The sequence below is a fragment of the Canis lupus genome, chromosome 12 (assembly GCF_048164855.1).
Source record: "Canis lupus baileyi chromosome 12, mCanLup2.hap1, whole genome shotgun sequence".
Lineage (NCBI taxonomy): Eukaryota > Metazoa > Chordata > Mammalia > Carnivora > Canidae > Canis > Canis lupus.
Window position 1 is genome coordinate 41,975,994 of NC_132849.1, and position 17,453 is coordinate 41,993,446.

The 17,453-nt window shown below is 38.0% G+C and overlaps 1 protein-coding gene across 17 annotated transcripts in view; it reads right to left on the reverse strand.

Annotated features, from left to right (window-relative positions):
* The window catches only part of CLIP4 (CAP-Gly domain containing linker protein family member 4), a 100,263-nt gene that overhangs the window by 22,532 nt on the left and 60,278 nt on the right, over window positions 1-17,453 (reverse strand). For 16 of the 17 annotated variants that reach the window (XR_012004578.1, XM_072770680.1, XM_072770686.1 and 13 more), the window contains exons 12-15: window positions 14,309-14,443; window positions 10,390-10,513; window positions 6,227-6,291; window positions 5,097-5,169 (exon numbers count right to left, since the gene is read on the reverse strand). Coding sequence is in view for 16 of the 17 variants with exons in the window: in XM_072770680.1 (XP_072626781.1) it covers window positions 5,097-5,169; window positions 6,227-6,291; window positions 10,390-10,513; window positions 14,309-14,443 (397 nt within the window). In the remaining variant the exon portion in view is untranslated. The remainder of the gene's footprint in view (window positions 1-5,096; window positions 5,170-6,226; window positions 6,292-10,389; window positions 10,514-14,308; window positions 14,444-17,453) is intronic. The other variant, XM_072770684.1, reaches the window with a different exon arrangement.

Consider the following 17,453-nt stretch of genomic DNA (forward strand, 5'->3'; position numbering starts at 1 on the left):
TTTACCTGAAAACAATGTAAAAAACTCCTAATCTATAACTTTATAAATTTATACACACATACACACACACCATGAGTGACACTTAAGGGTTTCCCTACCCTCCCTGCCACTAACAGTAAGGAGGATCTTAGTTTCCAGGAGGACTCCTCTTCTTTCCTCTACAAAATGTGATTTACAAGGCACTTCCTCCTGGCACCTGCCACCAACCTGACCTGATAACAACACTACAGAGCATCCACCCAGGGAACTCATCCAAGACCTCATGCCAGTACTGCCCCAGAGCTTCCTCCTCTGTCACTAAGAAGTTGCTGACCCTGAAAGTCACTCACAACAGAAACATCACCAAGTTCTTGCTGCCATATATCACCTGAGACTTCCCCAAAAAGTTCCCCTGAAACCACCACCAATGGAGCCTCTCACGCTCTATCTGCACACCACTTCTCCTCTGAAAACAAACCCTTCTCCACATCCTCCCTGGTGAGACGATGCAGAACCAACCTGTAACCAAAGCTGCATGGTACCTGAAAGAAGTTGGGTCCTACTTCTCTATTTTATTTCACGTCTCTATTTCCTAATACACTATCACCCACACATCTCATTTCCTTCCATTAACGATCCCATAAGAAAGGAAAACCACTCTAATTTTATGGGCAAGGAAACTGAGGACCAAAGACTTGTCCCAAGCCACATTTGCCAATACATGATAGAATTTTAGTAAGAAAATACAGTGGGAAAAAAGTACTATTTATCACAAATGCACCCATACAATAAAAGGCTAACAAAGAATAGCTAACACTTATTAGGAAAAGTACAGATCTTTACTGAAGGACATACAAAAGAAACACATACAACCTTTGTTTCTGGATAGAAACATACATGTGTCAGTTCTGTGTAAATTCACCCCCTAGAGGGATACTGTTTGCAACCTCACAAAATCACTCTTTCACATAAAAATGACACCATCTATCATTTCCTGAGCACCTACTATGTGCCAAGCACTTTCCATCTATTATCCTATCCAACCTCACCCAAACCATGGATGTAGATATTCTCTCCCTCCAAACAGAAGAAGAATTTGAGGATCAAAAGAATTAAGCTATTTGCCTATGGTCAGAGAGATGGTGAAGAGGAGGGATGGGGCTCCCATGCAAGGCAGTCCAAGGACAAAGTTCAGGAGCTTACAACCACAAATGGGTATTAGTAATTAAGACAAAACTGAAAAATAGCAATAATGTAAAATAAAATAGCAATAAATGTAAAGCAAAGATTTACATTGCCATTGTGTTAAATTCTAAAGTTACTATAATTAAAACAATGTGGCTCTGGCATAAGAATGTACTTTTACACGACTTAGAAAAATATGCATATTTTTTATGTGATTAAAAAGGAAAATTTCAAATCAGTGGGACAGGAGTGAACATTCAACAAGGGGTGCTGCAAAAAAATAATTTGGGGGAAAAGAATGTGATTCTTACCACTCACTGTATGTTAAAATAAACTCCATATAAATTAAATACCTAAATACATTCTAGGAAAACAGGAAAGAACCAGAAGGAAATAGAGCTGGGTATCTGCCTGAACACACACACACACACACACACACACACACACACAAACAGGTGGGCAGAGAGGGAAACAGATACATGTATGAAAAGTCTGGCATCAACTATTCGTTAAATTACATTTTTTTTTCATTTATTATTATGCCATAGAAATGTTTCCATATCACACAGTCTTTTTAAACACTGCAAAATCCACACTAAGGAAAACTATTAAAGAATATGGGATTTACTAAGGGGAAAAGCTTTCTTTCAAAATGTATGTAAAGTATGAATTGTCCAATTTGGTTGAAAATTCACATATATGTCTTTGGGACAAAAATCAGAAAAGTATTTACCAAAATGGGAGTGATAATCCCATCTAGGTGATAAAAATTACAGAAGATCTTTATTTGCACTTAGTTTTTTATAATTTTTCAAATTTTGTACAATCAACTTTCATGACCAAAAAAGTTTTAAAAGAAAGAAACAAGTAATAAATAAATTCAGGATTTAAACCAAAAAATTATGGTTTGGGAGGCACCTGGGTGGCTCAGCAGATGAGTGTCTGCCTTCAGCTCAGGGTGTGATCCTGTGGCCCTGGGATCGAGTCCCACACCAAATTCCCTACAGGGACCCTGTTTCTCCCTCTGCCTGTGTCTCTGCTTCTCTCTCTCTCTCTCTCTCTCTCTCTCTCTGTGTGTGTGTGTGTGTGTGTGTGTGTATGTGTGTCTCATGAATAAATAAATAAAATATTTTTTAAAAATTCATGGTATGGGTGAAGAGTTAACATTCGAATTCATGTTTTGGGTGAAGAGTTAACAAAGAGAATGATTTGATTCAAGTTACATCAAAGCTCTAAAAGCTCAGGGAAGTAAGAAACTTGGAATTACGGTATATTTCAGAGCTATGTTTACTCATTCAAAAACGTTAACTGACCACCTATGAAATGGCAGGCCTGGGGCTAGGTTCTAGATTTGTGCTGACTTAAAATCAGTAAAATGTCATAAACACTGCCATGCAGACTGCATACTGTGCTGAAGGAGCATGAGAAGGGGAAGAACTCTGTCCTCCCTTCAGGCCAGAAAAGAAACTTGAGTGAGGAAGTGACAGGTCAGCCTCACTTGTGAGGCCCTCACAGGAGAGCAAAGTCACGGGACTCAGACGGGAGCCGTGCACGCAGGCAGGCCTTGATGCTCTGTGCCAGCGGATCTGGACTTCACTCTGGGCTTGAGAATTGAGAGCTTCAAGGGACAAGCAGCAAACGCAAACAGGTGATGTGACATAACATCATGACGGAACATGCAGCAAACTGGATTATGTGAGTTCTGCCTAAAGACATTCAGATTTGAGCTGACCACATAAACCGTGTCAACAGGCCGGACTCCACAGGCGGGATGCGCCGCCGTAACAGAGAGCGGGGCTGAGAGGAGCTGGCAAGGGCCAGGCTGAGTGTGGTGACAGGATACAGATGCAGGCTGGATGCCAGGTGGGAAAGGACAGACCCCTGGTGACTACCAGGTTGCTGTGGTGCCCGGTTCAAATCCCAAGCCTGCTTCCTCTCTACCCCCATTCTTGACATTAGATACACACAGAATTCTGAAGACAGGAGAATTGCTTCAAGCCCCCTGGCCATCATTTCATCCTCTGAAGGAAATGCATTCATCACTGTCATCTCACAAACAACAGAGAAAACCAGATCCTGTTCCCCTTTCCTCACGTCCTCCTTTGTGTGGAGCAGGCAAGTCCTTTCCCCCAAGTCCTTCAGGCGTCCTCCCCAGGAATTTTCATAACCTCCATGTTTTCCATGTTTCTTCTGGAAGTATCATTTATTTCCATGTGGATGCACAAGAAAATGGTAGTGTGTGGGGAATCTCAATGAATTCATTTTTCAACACGTGGTCTTCAGAACACATCATGCTTCCAGCCTAGGTCCAGCACAGGATCCAATCCACTCTGTGCCCTCAGCAGAAGGCCAGCTGTCACTCTAACGTCTCCTCTAGCCCAAGATCACAGACAGCTCTCCTGGCATCTGCCAACACCCAAAGCCTGCCTTTTGTTCCTTAGAACAGAAGCCACTGAATATTTCAGTCCTGTACTCTATAAGCAAAAATCAATTATTTTTAAAATTGATTTTATACCCTCAATAAAAGTATTTCTCTTTTTAAAAAACAGGTACTAGTCTCAACCTGTACAAATATCAGTAAAGCTTCATTTCATTTTTTACAGAAAATTAAAAGAAGGTCCCCATATTTTCCCTCATGTCAGCAGATGATCTTGTGCATACCTATACCTGCTGCAAAATTCATTCCCATGGTTCACATTTCTTATCCTTCCCTTGGTTCCCTGGATGTGGCACTCTCCCACCCCCAGCATTGCATACGGCCTTTGACACTGCCCACCCACCCTGGCTCCTTTGTACTTCAGTGGTCTCTTCCTGGTATTTCTTCCATTCTGCCTAAGGACTCTTGGATATATTCAAGAAACCAGAGCAGAGTCTTAACGCTCTCAGCTACGCAAGTGAGGAGACCAATTTCAGCATTCTGAAATTGGTGAAGGTATGGAGGAAACAAAGAAAACACAAACAGACCCCTTAGCCAACCCTGCTGTTAAACAGTACCTGGCAATGTCTTAGGACAATCATGGTTGGCAAGTGAAATTTCAGATTCCTGTGATGCCTTGACTAACTTCTCACCAAACTAAGTAAACCACCTACCTGTTGCTCAGCTGACTGCCCAGTTCCAGTTCCTGGGCTTCACTTTCTAGCAGCTTCCAGAACACCACAAATAAGCAAGGATGTATGCTTCCCTACTCAGCTAGTCCTTTCTTCCCTCCACACCCAACCCTCCACAGCCCCAGGCATTAGTCTTCAGATTAACTGGAAAGTTTTAAAATAAAAAAAGAACCCCTTAACCCAATCAATCTAGAAGAGCCTCATATCCTACTAAAAGTAAAAAAAAAAAAAAAAAAAAGTTTCCAAAAGTGTCAGGAAAATATCCAGGGGAGTAAAGTGGGTCTGAGGGAAATAAATAAAAATGAAAAAGAAAAAAAAGATTCTATAAAGAAACCACCACCAAAAAAAAAAAAAAAAAAAAAGCATTTTGAGCAGTATATTCTACAGGAGGAGCTGGGAGTATTTTTTTTTAAATAATACTAAGATCACTTCATGCAAACAGACCTGACATTTTTTTTAACATGTTACCGAAAATATGAAGTCAAATTTGATTAATTAAGTAAACAGTTGAAAATCAATCCATCCTATTCAATGGTAAGACAAAATGTAAATTCCTCTAACTTTCACTAATGGTACTAAATCTCCCCAAAAATCCATGTGGCACACTACTTAGTCACTGGTGACATTTTGCACTGAGCTTGAGGGGGAGACAGGGAGGCGGGGAGGCAGGGAGGGCTCTTCTTAATACACTCATCACACCTTTTCTCGTAGGCAGAGAAATTCCACCAAGCAATGTAAAAAGGGACAGAAGCTATTTTCTTTCTTCACAGATCCCTGCTATGTTCATCTGGAAAAATGTTTTTCTAAATCTTCTGAATACTTACTTGGCAAAAGCATTTCTTCTGTTCATTTCTTTGTGGGAAGAAGCAGAAGTCGTACTGAAACTTCTCCTAAAACCTAAATGTCAAAGTTAAGGTCAAAAGAGGAAAAATAAATCACACATCTGCAGTTCTCATTCAAAGTTATATTTTATCATTTCTCCTACAGGTGTTCTAGCCTGTCAAATGTTTCTTTGGAAACAGAAAGCAAAAAAAGTACACACAGAACATAATAGTGGTTTAGATTTTTAGAGAGATTTTTATCTTACATTTCTCATCAAACTGTCCATATGTACAAATAAGATCATGACATTCCATTTGGAGGTTTTTAATATAAAATTTCTTGAAAATCAAATAAAACTAAATTAGACTAATAAGGCTGAATCTTCTTATTCTCAAATATTATAATCTTAATAAATCATATGAGAAGATAAAAATGGCTTAGAAAACACTATCACCAAATATCTCATTTATAAAATATTGAAAAATAAATTTCAGAGTTTATGATTCTTGGCATCTCCAAATGATAGTTATTTTTAAAATATATTTCACAAAAGGTACATTTTTTTTAAAAAGATGTTTCTAAAAAAGAGTAAGATTTCCAGTCTGGAAAGTTATGGCAGACCAGATGTGCTAAATGAATCTCCTGATCAAAGCCAGTATATATATATATGTGTGTGTGTATATATATATTTTTTAAAAAGTTACATATATATATTTTTTAAAAGTTACATACATATATATGTTACATATAGTATACATATGTATACTAGTATATATAGTATATAGTATATATACTATATATAGTATATGTAGTATACTATATATGTATACTATATTAAACTGAAGTTTAATGACTAAAGACATTGGTATGTATAATTACATATAGCGTGTATATATATATATATATATATATATATATATATACACACACACACACACACACACACTATATATATGACCATTCAGGTCATCTTCAGCGAGGGGGCAGGTAACAGATGCTTGCTTTACCATTAATTGACTATATAAACACATGTATATACTCTTTTGTATACACATATACTTCACAATAAAAAATTTTTTGATAAATAAAAGCAAAGGAATAATTATTGGAACATAATACTGTATAAACCTACCAGGATAAGAATGATTCTGTTTATTCGAAGAAATTTCTGAAAGAGTATCCAGGGAATCTGTTACCCTGTGAATAAAACAAACCTAATTAGCAAACCTCATAAGAAGAAATAGCAGGTCTTCAGATTTAAGACTGGCTGTTAACTGAGGTTTTCACACCAATGGTTATTTATTTCACCTATTCAACAAACATTTATTGAGCATCTATTAGGAGCCAGGAATGAACAACTTCTAGTTGGCATCAGAAATTACAATTACAACACAGAAGAGCACCTTGTTATCTAAGGATGATTAATGCAGAAAAAGTCAACTCAAAATGAATTCAACTTAAAAAAAAAAAATGAATTCAACTTAAAATAGGGACCCGACTTTACTTCTTTGGAATTTTATCTTCAAAGATGAAACTAAGAAATCTGAAAATAAATTTGTTTTATGTTAAATTTAACAAATGTTCGATCAGAATTTTAAAAACATCACATTCTTAAATTGAAAAAAAGATCTGACTCAGTCTGTGCATGCATGTGATTTTCTGATGAAATTGCATGGCTAAATACAATTCAACATCTTTGACTTTATATTTGACTCTCAGCACAATCATAAAGGTAACTTTCCTAACAGGTCTGTCTTTATTTTTTAATATTCAAATCGTTCTTCATTGTTAAAAGCCAATTTTCTTTCAGTTGTTTACTGACCTAACCCACAAAGCCTTCATTCTGTCAATCGCTTCCTCCGGGACATTTGGTCACCACCAAGTAATTCTGCAACTCTCACAGTATTTGCTATTCCATCTTACAACTCATGGGCGTAGTTTTTACATGATATACACACTATGGCAATCAGTGAGAGACTGATGAACGAGAAGAATAGGACTTGATGAAGAGGACAGATAATTAGGTGGTAATGGGCAGCTGAGAAGAACTTAATTCTAAAAGTGATCAGTTCATTAATAATAAGTACCTAATCATGAGAACTAAAGAATAAGAAAATTACTACTGTACTGATGAAGCTTAGGCAAAAAATAGGTAGGTAGGTAGGTAGGTAGGTAGGTAGGTAGGTAGGTAGGTAGAAAGATAAGATTAAATCCAGTCGGTAAGTTTTCTTAGAATTTCTGCAAAGAAATATTGGATGATTTATTTAGTAATAGAAGAAAAGGTATGAACTCAATGAAAGCTGGGCAATAGTAAAATGCTCTCCAAGCAGAGGGAACAATATGTGCACAGAGTCTCAGACAGGAGACACATTTTTTTCCTTAATGGAAAAGAGGGGGGGTAAGCCAACTACAATCTGGGAGGAGTGAGATTGTGATTGGTCACTACTTTATTAAGACCGTCCTAAAGCAGTCTCTAATTTAAAATTCTTTTCTTCTTGAGGATCACTGGTGTCTTTTAAGAGCTCTAAAGCGGGTTTAAATTAGAAATTCCTCAAAATCAGGGACCATGTCTGTTTTATTTGCTTATAGAATGCCTAGCACAGCACAAAGTGCTAAAAGACACTTAATAGTATTTGATGATGATGAATGAGACAATCAGAAGATGACAGGAAGACAGCTGGATCGAGACAGCAGTTCATTTACAGAGAGAGCCCTGTATCTTCTAAGAGGGGGATGCTTTTAAATGAATCACCTTAAAGACGACCAAATAGAAGGCGAAGAAAACAAAGGTAAAAACCATGTGTTCAATAAATAGCAAGAAAAAGAACATAAAACCATGAGAAAGAAAGTGGCTTCATAATATCAAAAGGGGAAAAGCTATTACAGCATAAAGACACACTGCACTGGATTTGGTAAGTGGGCCTCTGGATAATCAAACCTAAAAGGAAGAACCCCAGTCCTCATGACCAGGAGACAAATAAAACTTGTAGCAGTATGTTAGTAAAGATCTGTCCAAGGCAATAGGAGAACACAGAAGACTGGGGATTCAACATGGATTTTACCCCAAATCAATCATTAATAAGACATTCATCCTAAACAAAATCCTCTTTTAGTCATTACAGAGTACTGGTTAAGAACACACATGCAACTACCTGGGTTCAAATCTCCACTTGGGAGCTGGGTACACCTACACAACTCACTTCATTTCCTTGTGCCTTACTTTCCCCACCTGTGAAATAGGGATAATTATAGGACCTAACTCAGAGGGAGCTTCAAAGGCATGAATAATACACAGAGAGCTATACACTGTGCCAGCACCTGTAAGTGCTGCTCATTGACTAGCATCTCTTTTGCTTTACGTATAAAATGCCTACCAAAAAACAGCAGAGTGTCTAAAACCAAGGGATTAGAAAAAACAACAAAATAACAAACCTGGGCTGAGTCCAACCCCATCATTAACTAGTGTAGGAAAGAGCAAAATATGCCACTCTAAAACAAGCCACTCTGGCATAAGGATTATTTTCAGCTAAAGACATTTGAGAATCAACAAATGCAGGAAGAGGCTTTCTCTGAACTCTCCTTATCTGCCTAGACCAGGGGCTCCAAAAGAAGAACTCTTGTCACATATCCCCCTCTGGAGCAGTCTCTTCAAGCAGGGAAGACTGACTCTTCTCACAGGCAAGGAGATGGGAAGTTGACACCACATCCCAACAGACACAGTCACAAACTATTATCTCCCATCCACTTACCTTTCCTAAAAACCACCTGCCCTCTCATAAGTGGCCTTTTTCTCCCTCTCTTTCTCCTAGTAAGATGATCTATAAAAATCCCAATCTCACCACTTACTTGGGAACTCACTTCTTTCTGTGATGCCCAGGTACATGCAAATTTAAATGTAATAAACTTGCATGCCTTTTCTCCTGTTAATTTATCTGCTGTCAATTTAATTCACACACACACACACACACACACACACACACACACACACAAACACACACAACACCTCCTAATCAGTTTACTGACTCTAAAAGGGTAGAGGAAACTTTTTGCTCCCCTACACTAACTCTATGACTTCAGCTAAGTCACTTCATCTCTTGAAACTTTTCTTCACTGGCAAAATGAAACAATCAGAATACCTTACAACTCACTGGGTTTGAGGGGGATTGATGAAATATGTATCTAAAGTACACTGTACAGAGCCCACCATTTACTAAATGCTCAATAAATGTTTGTCATAGTTATTCTTGTTTTCTAGCTTACCTGACCCAATATTTATTAGGATCAAAGGAAACAACATTCAATTGAAGATACTTCATAAACTGCAAAGCATTGTATATATTCAATACTATACTATCATAAATGAGAAAAAAATTATATCAAATACATCAAAGAAAAAGGAAATTAATAGAAAAACTATGTGTAATTATTAAGAAAAGCAAAGTGAGGAAGAAGACAGATATAAAAACTCTAAAATCTGCCAGGAGGCAGTCACACAGTCTAGCTAAAAGGCAACTAGATGGGACTCTAGGATGCGATGGCAGATCCATTCTCATGAGTGTGATTACACCATATATGTTCTTTCCTATTTAAAGATGAGTATCCCATTCCCCATCCAATGAAAAGCATGCCAAGCCAACTTCTTTCAGCAGACAAGTCATTTCACATAATGGTACCTGGAATTTCACAAGGACTTGTTTCTGCTCAACCTTGTTTTTTTTTTTTTTTTTTTTTTTTTAAAGCCAGAGTGTGCTGGTACAGAAGTGTACCATCTTAAGGAGAAACACCAAGGAGGTACATTATATATAAATCCTTAAAGCTTCACTTCCCCCAAAGATCTACTGCCTATCTATTTTTGAAAACTAAAGAAATCAGAGGAAAAAGCCATTTTGGTTCCATTAGGTTTGGAGGAGAATGAATGGGGTGCCTGCTGGCAGGAAATTTAATGTAGTTAGGATGTGACTGAAGCAATCAGAGAGCATTTTTACTTTTGTTTGCATGACAGATTAAGCTTGCTGCTCTCACTGTTCTTAGCAGCAAACGCCACTTCTAATAGCCTACACATACTCATAGGGTTTGCAAATGAGGAATAAAGGAGGGTTTTAAAATTGCAAATCCTCAGCAAAGCAAATTTAGCTTTCCATGAGCCTTCTCTCTGAAGAAGGTGGTTGGTTAACCCCTTGAAAGAAGACACGAGCTATAGTCGGTGCATGTCTTTAATATAAAATGAGGAACTCTATAAACCATTGCAAGTTACAGAAAAGCTTTGTAAATAAACATAAATTTCATTTTTCTCACCTTTGTACCCTGGATGGGGGAGCAAATATTCCATATCTTGGAGAACAACTAAAATACTGCACACCTCCAACTGAACCATCATTCTTGCCATGGGGTTTCTCAAGCTCTATACCATACCAATATCCTAGAAAAAGAATATTGGATTTTAAAAGCATCTGCATTTTCTCCAAAATGGTTATGCTACTATACAAATCCAAAGCCCAGATGGCTTAACATTTTCACAAAATGACCAAAATGATGAAAGAGCATCATGATCATTGAGCTTTCAAATGATAAAATTTGAAAATTTGAAAAAATGAGTAGGAAAAAACATCTTACAAGCACAATTACAGAGTTATACATTAAAGGAGAGAGATAAAATACATAAATTTGGCATGAATTAGCTATTATGCAAGCAGTGTTACGACCACAATATATCTAAAAGCCATAATGGAAAAGAAATTGTCCTTGACTCAGTGATATGGTGTGTTTAAGTGAGAGAAGTACAATACAATACTGAGTTGTATTAATCATAAAGTGCATATGCAATCTTTCCCTTTTACTCTCCCAACATTCCAACATCACAAACAGTTCTTAAATAATTAAGGAAGGACAAAAGTAATATGGAAAATACAATTAGACTTCATGGTGACTCTTCTTTTTCCTTGTTTCCCTACACAGGATAAATAGAAAAATCATACTTAACCTTGGTGAAAAGATTGAGATTAGCCAGTTGGAAGAATTTTCTAAAAAGCTTTTAAGCATGTACAAGGGCCCACACTGAGGAAAATAAGAGGACTTCCTTTTCTAGAAAGCCAAAATTAAAGCAGTGAGGTCTTGAGAATTAGGTAAATGGACAACTACTCCTAGTATAGGTATATACATACTCCTGGAATAAGGATTCTCAAATTGGGGTTACCTCAAGACCAGTTAGAAGTGGCCTAATCATCCATTCATTTTTATTTAAAGGGAGAATAAAGTAGTAATTGCATCTGGTCTCTTAAATTAGTATCAAATAAAAAATCAGAATATAGATATTGAAAATTTTAACTGCAAATTACAGATTCCAAAATACACAAATATTGTTTCTTTCAGACTACTAATTCAGACTCTCTATAACTTCAAAAATGGCAACCTAAAGTTCTTCAGTCTTTTCTTCTTATGTTCAAAAAGATGATATTTGAGCCCATTTCTAGATACTTTTGCACTGAAAGACTAATGCAGGACTACAGTCTTCTGTACTTAAACAGCATAGGAGTACAGAGTAAGGTACACAAACTTACTGCTTGGCCATACTAATGCTCTGAAATTAGGTCATCACATTTCTGAATGTCATTAACCAGGGTTGTCTGGTTGCTATTTTTATTTCTCGGAGTGCCACAGTTATAATGTTCAATGTCACAGTGTACCATATAACAGCTACATGTTTGCCATATGACTATAAAAAATGTAACATACCACAGAAAAAGACATTATGACAAGTGTTAACAATTTTGACTATGCATCCTCTGGAAGTGTTGAGGTATTTATCACCTCCTATTTAAATGGAAATTTTTTCTGATAAAAAGGCAAAAGAGGCTTAAAAATTACCTCCTTCAGGTCTAGATCTTATCATCTAAAAGGCCTCAATATTACCATTGTTCTCTAGAACTGACTGATCTAAATATTGATGCCACAAGAAATACATGCTACTACTTTCTAAAAGGACAGAATGACTTTAACAGAAAATTTTCCAACTTTATGTTTGCTTATGACTTCCCAAATTTCTAGATAATCTTAGGAATCTAAAAATTAAAAGTCAACCTAAAACAGTGAATTGTATCCAGTGAATCAAATCATTCTAACCTTGTTTAATATAGAGAAAGGAAACTCAGAAGACATGGAGATTGTGAAAAATACCCTACCTTTGGGATTCTTAAGTTTTTATTTGAGAACTATATTAAGACCAGTCTAACTAATCTCAATTACTACCTGGAGACCTGTGAGAGACATGAATTATACAACACACAGCCCATCTCAAATCAATTAGTTGAATTGCAATTATAAGTGATATAATGAAACAAGACTGTGCTGGGAGACAATTCTCCATGGCTCGCTCATGTTTCTGCATGTCTTATGAACAGAGGCATTGCCTGTCTTTTCATGGATGTCTGCACAGAGGACAGCCTTGGAGGGCAGAGACAGTGTAGGTGGCAGGCCAAGCACAAAATACAGGCATGCTTGCTGTCTAGGAAAAAAGTTCAGATTCCTTAAGCTCAGGGCTTTTCTTGTGCAACATAAAACATGGATGTGCAGGCATCACCCCCTGGGAACTGGGGCTCAGGAAGGAAGTGCAAGAAAATGCTGACCCTCTGCTTCTGCCACTGCTGTGGATACAAAAGTCCTGTCTCTGAATCAGGAGTCTAACGTCTTCCAGCAGCATCTATGAAACTGTGGCAATCCAACTTGTCAGCTTACACTAGTCGGGTAAAATCTCAGATCCTTCACAGTTCTTGACAGAATGCTACAAATTTAAAATCAATGTTCTCAGTAACCTTTTCCTAAAAGGCTACAATGCCACCATGTGTCAAAATAGCATATTGCCATTTGAAAAATACAGTTTCATTCAACTGGCTTCTATATTTGAAATTAAAATCACTGAAAAGGCAAAAGAAAGCTAATCTGTACTTTTGGAAACACAATATTAAGTCTAGATTGGAATGAATATATAAATACACAAACGTATATCTTTAAAATCCCAGGGTGCACAGAAGTTTTTCATTTTCTCTTGAATCCTTTTATTGGCTTTTTTCTCCAAGCCACTCAGATAAAAGCTATATGCTGTGAATCATTTTAAGAATATCCTTAGAGGGACGTCTGGGTGGCTCAGTGGTTGAGCATCTGTCTTTGGCTCAGGGCGTAATCCTGGCATACAGGAATCGAGTCCCACATCTGGCTCCCTGCATGGAGCCTGCTTCTCCCTCTGCCTGTGTCTCTGCCTCTCTCTCTCTCTCTCTCTGTGTCTCTCATGAACAAATAAATAAAATCTTAAAAAAAAGAAAAAAGAATATCCTTAGCAATTTACCCAAAGAATATAAAAATACTGATTCAAAGGGGCATGTGCACCCCAATGTTTACAGCAGCATTATCAACAATAGCCAAATTATGGAAAAAGCCCAAATATCTATTAGCTGATGAAGGGATAAGGAAGATGAGGCATATACATCCACTGGATTATCACTCAGCCATCAAAAGGAATGAAATCTTGCCATTTGCAATGATGTGGATGGTGCCAGACTGTATTATCCTAAGTGAAATAAGTCAGTCAGAGAAAGACAAATACCATATGATCTCACTCATATATGGAATTTAAGAAACAAAACAGATGAATATAGGGGAAGGAAAGAAAAAAAGAGAGGGAAGCAAACTGTAAGAGACTCTAAACTGCAGAGAACAAACTGAGGGTTGCTGGAGGGACTTGGGTGGGGGATGGGCAAAATAGGGGATAGGGATTAAGGGAGGGCACTTGTGATGAGCACTGGGTGTTACATGTAAGCGATGAATCACTAAAGTCTGCACCTAACACCAACTTTACCATATAAGTCAAAGAGAATTTAAATAAAACTTGAAATTAAAAAAAAAAAGAATATCCTTAGCAAAAATCTAAATTTGATATTTTCTGTTATTTAGCATGCTTGGCGGTCAGTGAGAGTGAAGTGGGGAATGACAACTAATTTTAACATCAGACAATTTAAAACACAACTGGCAAGAAAACTTAACAGATGACAGTCCACCTGAGTACAGTGTTTCCATCACCATTTCGCTTCTCCGGCGCCATAGCTAACATCCACAAGAACTGTCAATCAAGAATTTTCTATAATTAAATTTTACCTCCATGTAAAATTTTAAACTTTTGCATTCTAAAGCACCCAATGGAGCAAAGAATATACAGATGAGTTACCTGGAGCAAAGTTTGTTGTCCCGAAGAACTTAATGGTGCCAATTCTTTGGCCTACCACCAGTACTCTATCTCCGAGATGGAGCTCTCCTGCACAGCGAGTGTTATTTGCTACAGATGCTGCTGAAGAATTCAAACCTGTTTAATTGGTTGGTGGGGGAAGGGAAGAGGGCAGGAAAAGAGAAGGAAAAAAAGCAAAAGGAAAAAAAAAAAAAAACAACCTCAAAAAGTATATTAGCCAAAAATTCACCATGTATTCTAACCAGTCTAGCTAGTTGGAGATTTCAGTGCATGACACCTTTCATTATATACATCACTTACAGCTGTGGTTCTCACATGTGAGGTCAAGATATTCAAAGAAATTTTGCAGGGTTTCCTGAAAAAATTATTGCCACAAGAACTTGAGACACATGGTTCCTGGTAAAGTATCGATTCTATCCAGATTGCCTGGGGCACGCTCTACTAGAACAGAGGCCAGCACACTTCTTCTGTAAAGGGCCAGAGAGTATTTCAGGCTATGCAGGTCATATCATCTCTATCATAACTACTCAGCTTTGCTACCATAGCACAAAAGCATGCACAAACAAAACAGGCAGCATGGTATGTTCCAGTAAAACTTTACAAGAATAGGTGGCAGGTTGGATTTGGCTCATGGCTGTAATGTACCAATCCTTATCTACTAAAATGCTAGAATTAGAGTAGTTCACTGGGATTCAGTGTGAGTTATACATACAGGAATGTGATCTGAATGTGAAAACTGCTCTAAGTTTCCAATGAGCTCAAACTGATTTCCTTATTAGGAACTAAACCACTCCCCCTCACCTTGATTCAAGCCTAATCCCTGAAATCATTTAAACATCAGAAGTCCTAGAGAAATACTGTCTAGAAAACGGTTCAATTCTAACAGAGAAAGAGTGGGCCCCTTCATGCTTCTTCCATCCACCCATAAACAGACTTGAACAGTTATCATCTAGAAAGGCCTAAAGAAGCCTCTGTGGGGGCAGGGGACAGAGGATAAGACACCACCAAAGGGAGGTGGCTTTAGCCATGGCAACAAATGAGGAACATAAACCCAGAGAGAAGAATGTCTGGATAAAGTGCTATACTAAAACTCCCAGGTCCTCATAATAGCTAATATTTCCATAGCACTTCACAGTTGACAAAGTGCTTTCCATAGAATTCTAACTATAGAGAAGATACATACTCAGAAATTAATTAAGGCATGGTGCTCACAGGCAGTTGACAGTACACCAGGATTAAAGCCTGGGCCCTCAGGCCACAAGTCCTGAGGCATGTTCCCAGGCTATGCAATGGACCAAGGGCAACACATTCAACATCACAGGATACAGCAATGCTGAGAAAACAGACCTCCTCTTCTACCTCTGCCACACCTCTAACCTTTTCCTTCTGCTCTTCATCCTAACCTCCCAATATGTCTGCATCCCTCAAATGCAAACCTATGAGAAAATGAAGTATCTACTCACTCTAGAAAAGTGTCCCAGGGAAACATCTTTGAGGCCCCAGACATGGACTTTCTCTCAGGGATCTCCCATTCTCTCTCCTTCCCCTCCTAAGAGGTCTGCTTTCTCACTCTAACTGACAGGTCTCTTCACCTACTACTATCTAAGCCTACATCAGGCCTAAATTTGTGAAAAAGGAAAAAAGTTAAATATGTAGGTACACTAAAAACTACTTCTTATAAAAAAGTAAAAAAAAAAAAAATGTACTTCCACACCCACATACACATTTTAAAATCAAATAAATGTCAAAAGCCAAGTGAAGGAGGCCTTGCAACATGAATAAAATGAGGATAAGCAGGAGTGCTACGTCACAGTCCTCACAACTCTGTTTCTCAGGCCTGAAAATGCTTGTTAAGGAAAGAGCATCTACTCAGAATACAAGTTCTAAGTAAACAGTTTGAGGCAAAGCTTCTAGGTTCTCTACTTTTAGAGTCTCCCAACCTGTGGGTTTGGCATGTCAATGCTATTGCTGAGGGTTCCTCCCCATCACTGTACAGTATGTATTTTAAAGAGAAAATAATCCCATCGGAACATTTTCTATAATAAAATATTACTTCAATACAACTGTTAAAAGTATTTGAAAGAGAACCTGGTAACTATTATGAGGTTCATTGAAAACAATTTATGTCAAAATGGTTTCACTTCTTTTCTGGACACATCTGCTACATAGGTAAATAAGTGAATGCAATGTACTCCATGTATGTTGATTGTGGCAAGATGCCTGCTATGAAGCATTTCCTATATCCTTACACATAACTGGAGAAAGGGGGACTGAATAAGGTTATGCAGGACTCAGAATGAATTAAAAAGCCACATCCAAACAGGTTACCGTCATCAAGCTGTCAGGAGAGCCACTGACCCTCTCCTATTTAGTTTTAAACAAAGACTTGAACTTTAAATATGAAGATGATACAAAAATATGTGGAAAAGCTAATATGCAAGATGTAAGAAACAAAATGCAGAGGGATAGAGCCTCGAGTGTTAAACTAAGTGAGAATGTGTGTAAAGTCCTATGTGAAGCAGCAACATGAAGAGCGCTGGCATGAGGCTCCATGTGGGCCGGGTCCACAGTGTGGTCACCACCCTGCAGGAACAGCCTTACACCGTAATTGTGCCACGGGCATCAGTTTGGCTCTCTACAGGCTGGCCCTGAGGGGTCTGGAGACCCGGGAGCAAGAAGAAGAGCAGAAAGTGCTTGGGATGGAGGCAAAACCATACCAGCAGCAGAGAAAGCAGCAGACAGACCTCAGGGTGAAGCCCAGCTGTGCCACTTGGAAACTGGCATCAGGCACCAATGACTTACCTCCCTAAGCCTCGGTTTCCTCATTCATAAAATGAGGATGATAGTAATAGTACCTACCCATAGGTTTGTTTTGAGAGTTAAGTGAAATAAGGTCTATAAAGTGCTTAGAATAGAACCTGAAATAATAAGTATACAATACATGTTAGTTATTATTAGGTCTAGATTAGAAAAGAGATAAGAAAGGTAATAACCACATGGTTTCCACACATCTAAGTATCTACCATAAAATTCTAAAATGCACCTTAAAGGGTCAGAGGCATTACAAGCATGTGGAAGGGAAGAGGGGAGTCCAGACAAGGAACATGGCAGGAGCACTGGGAGGAAG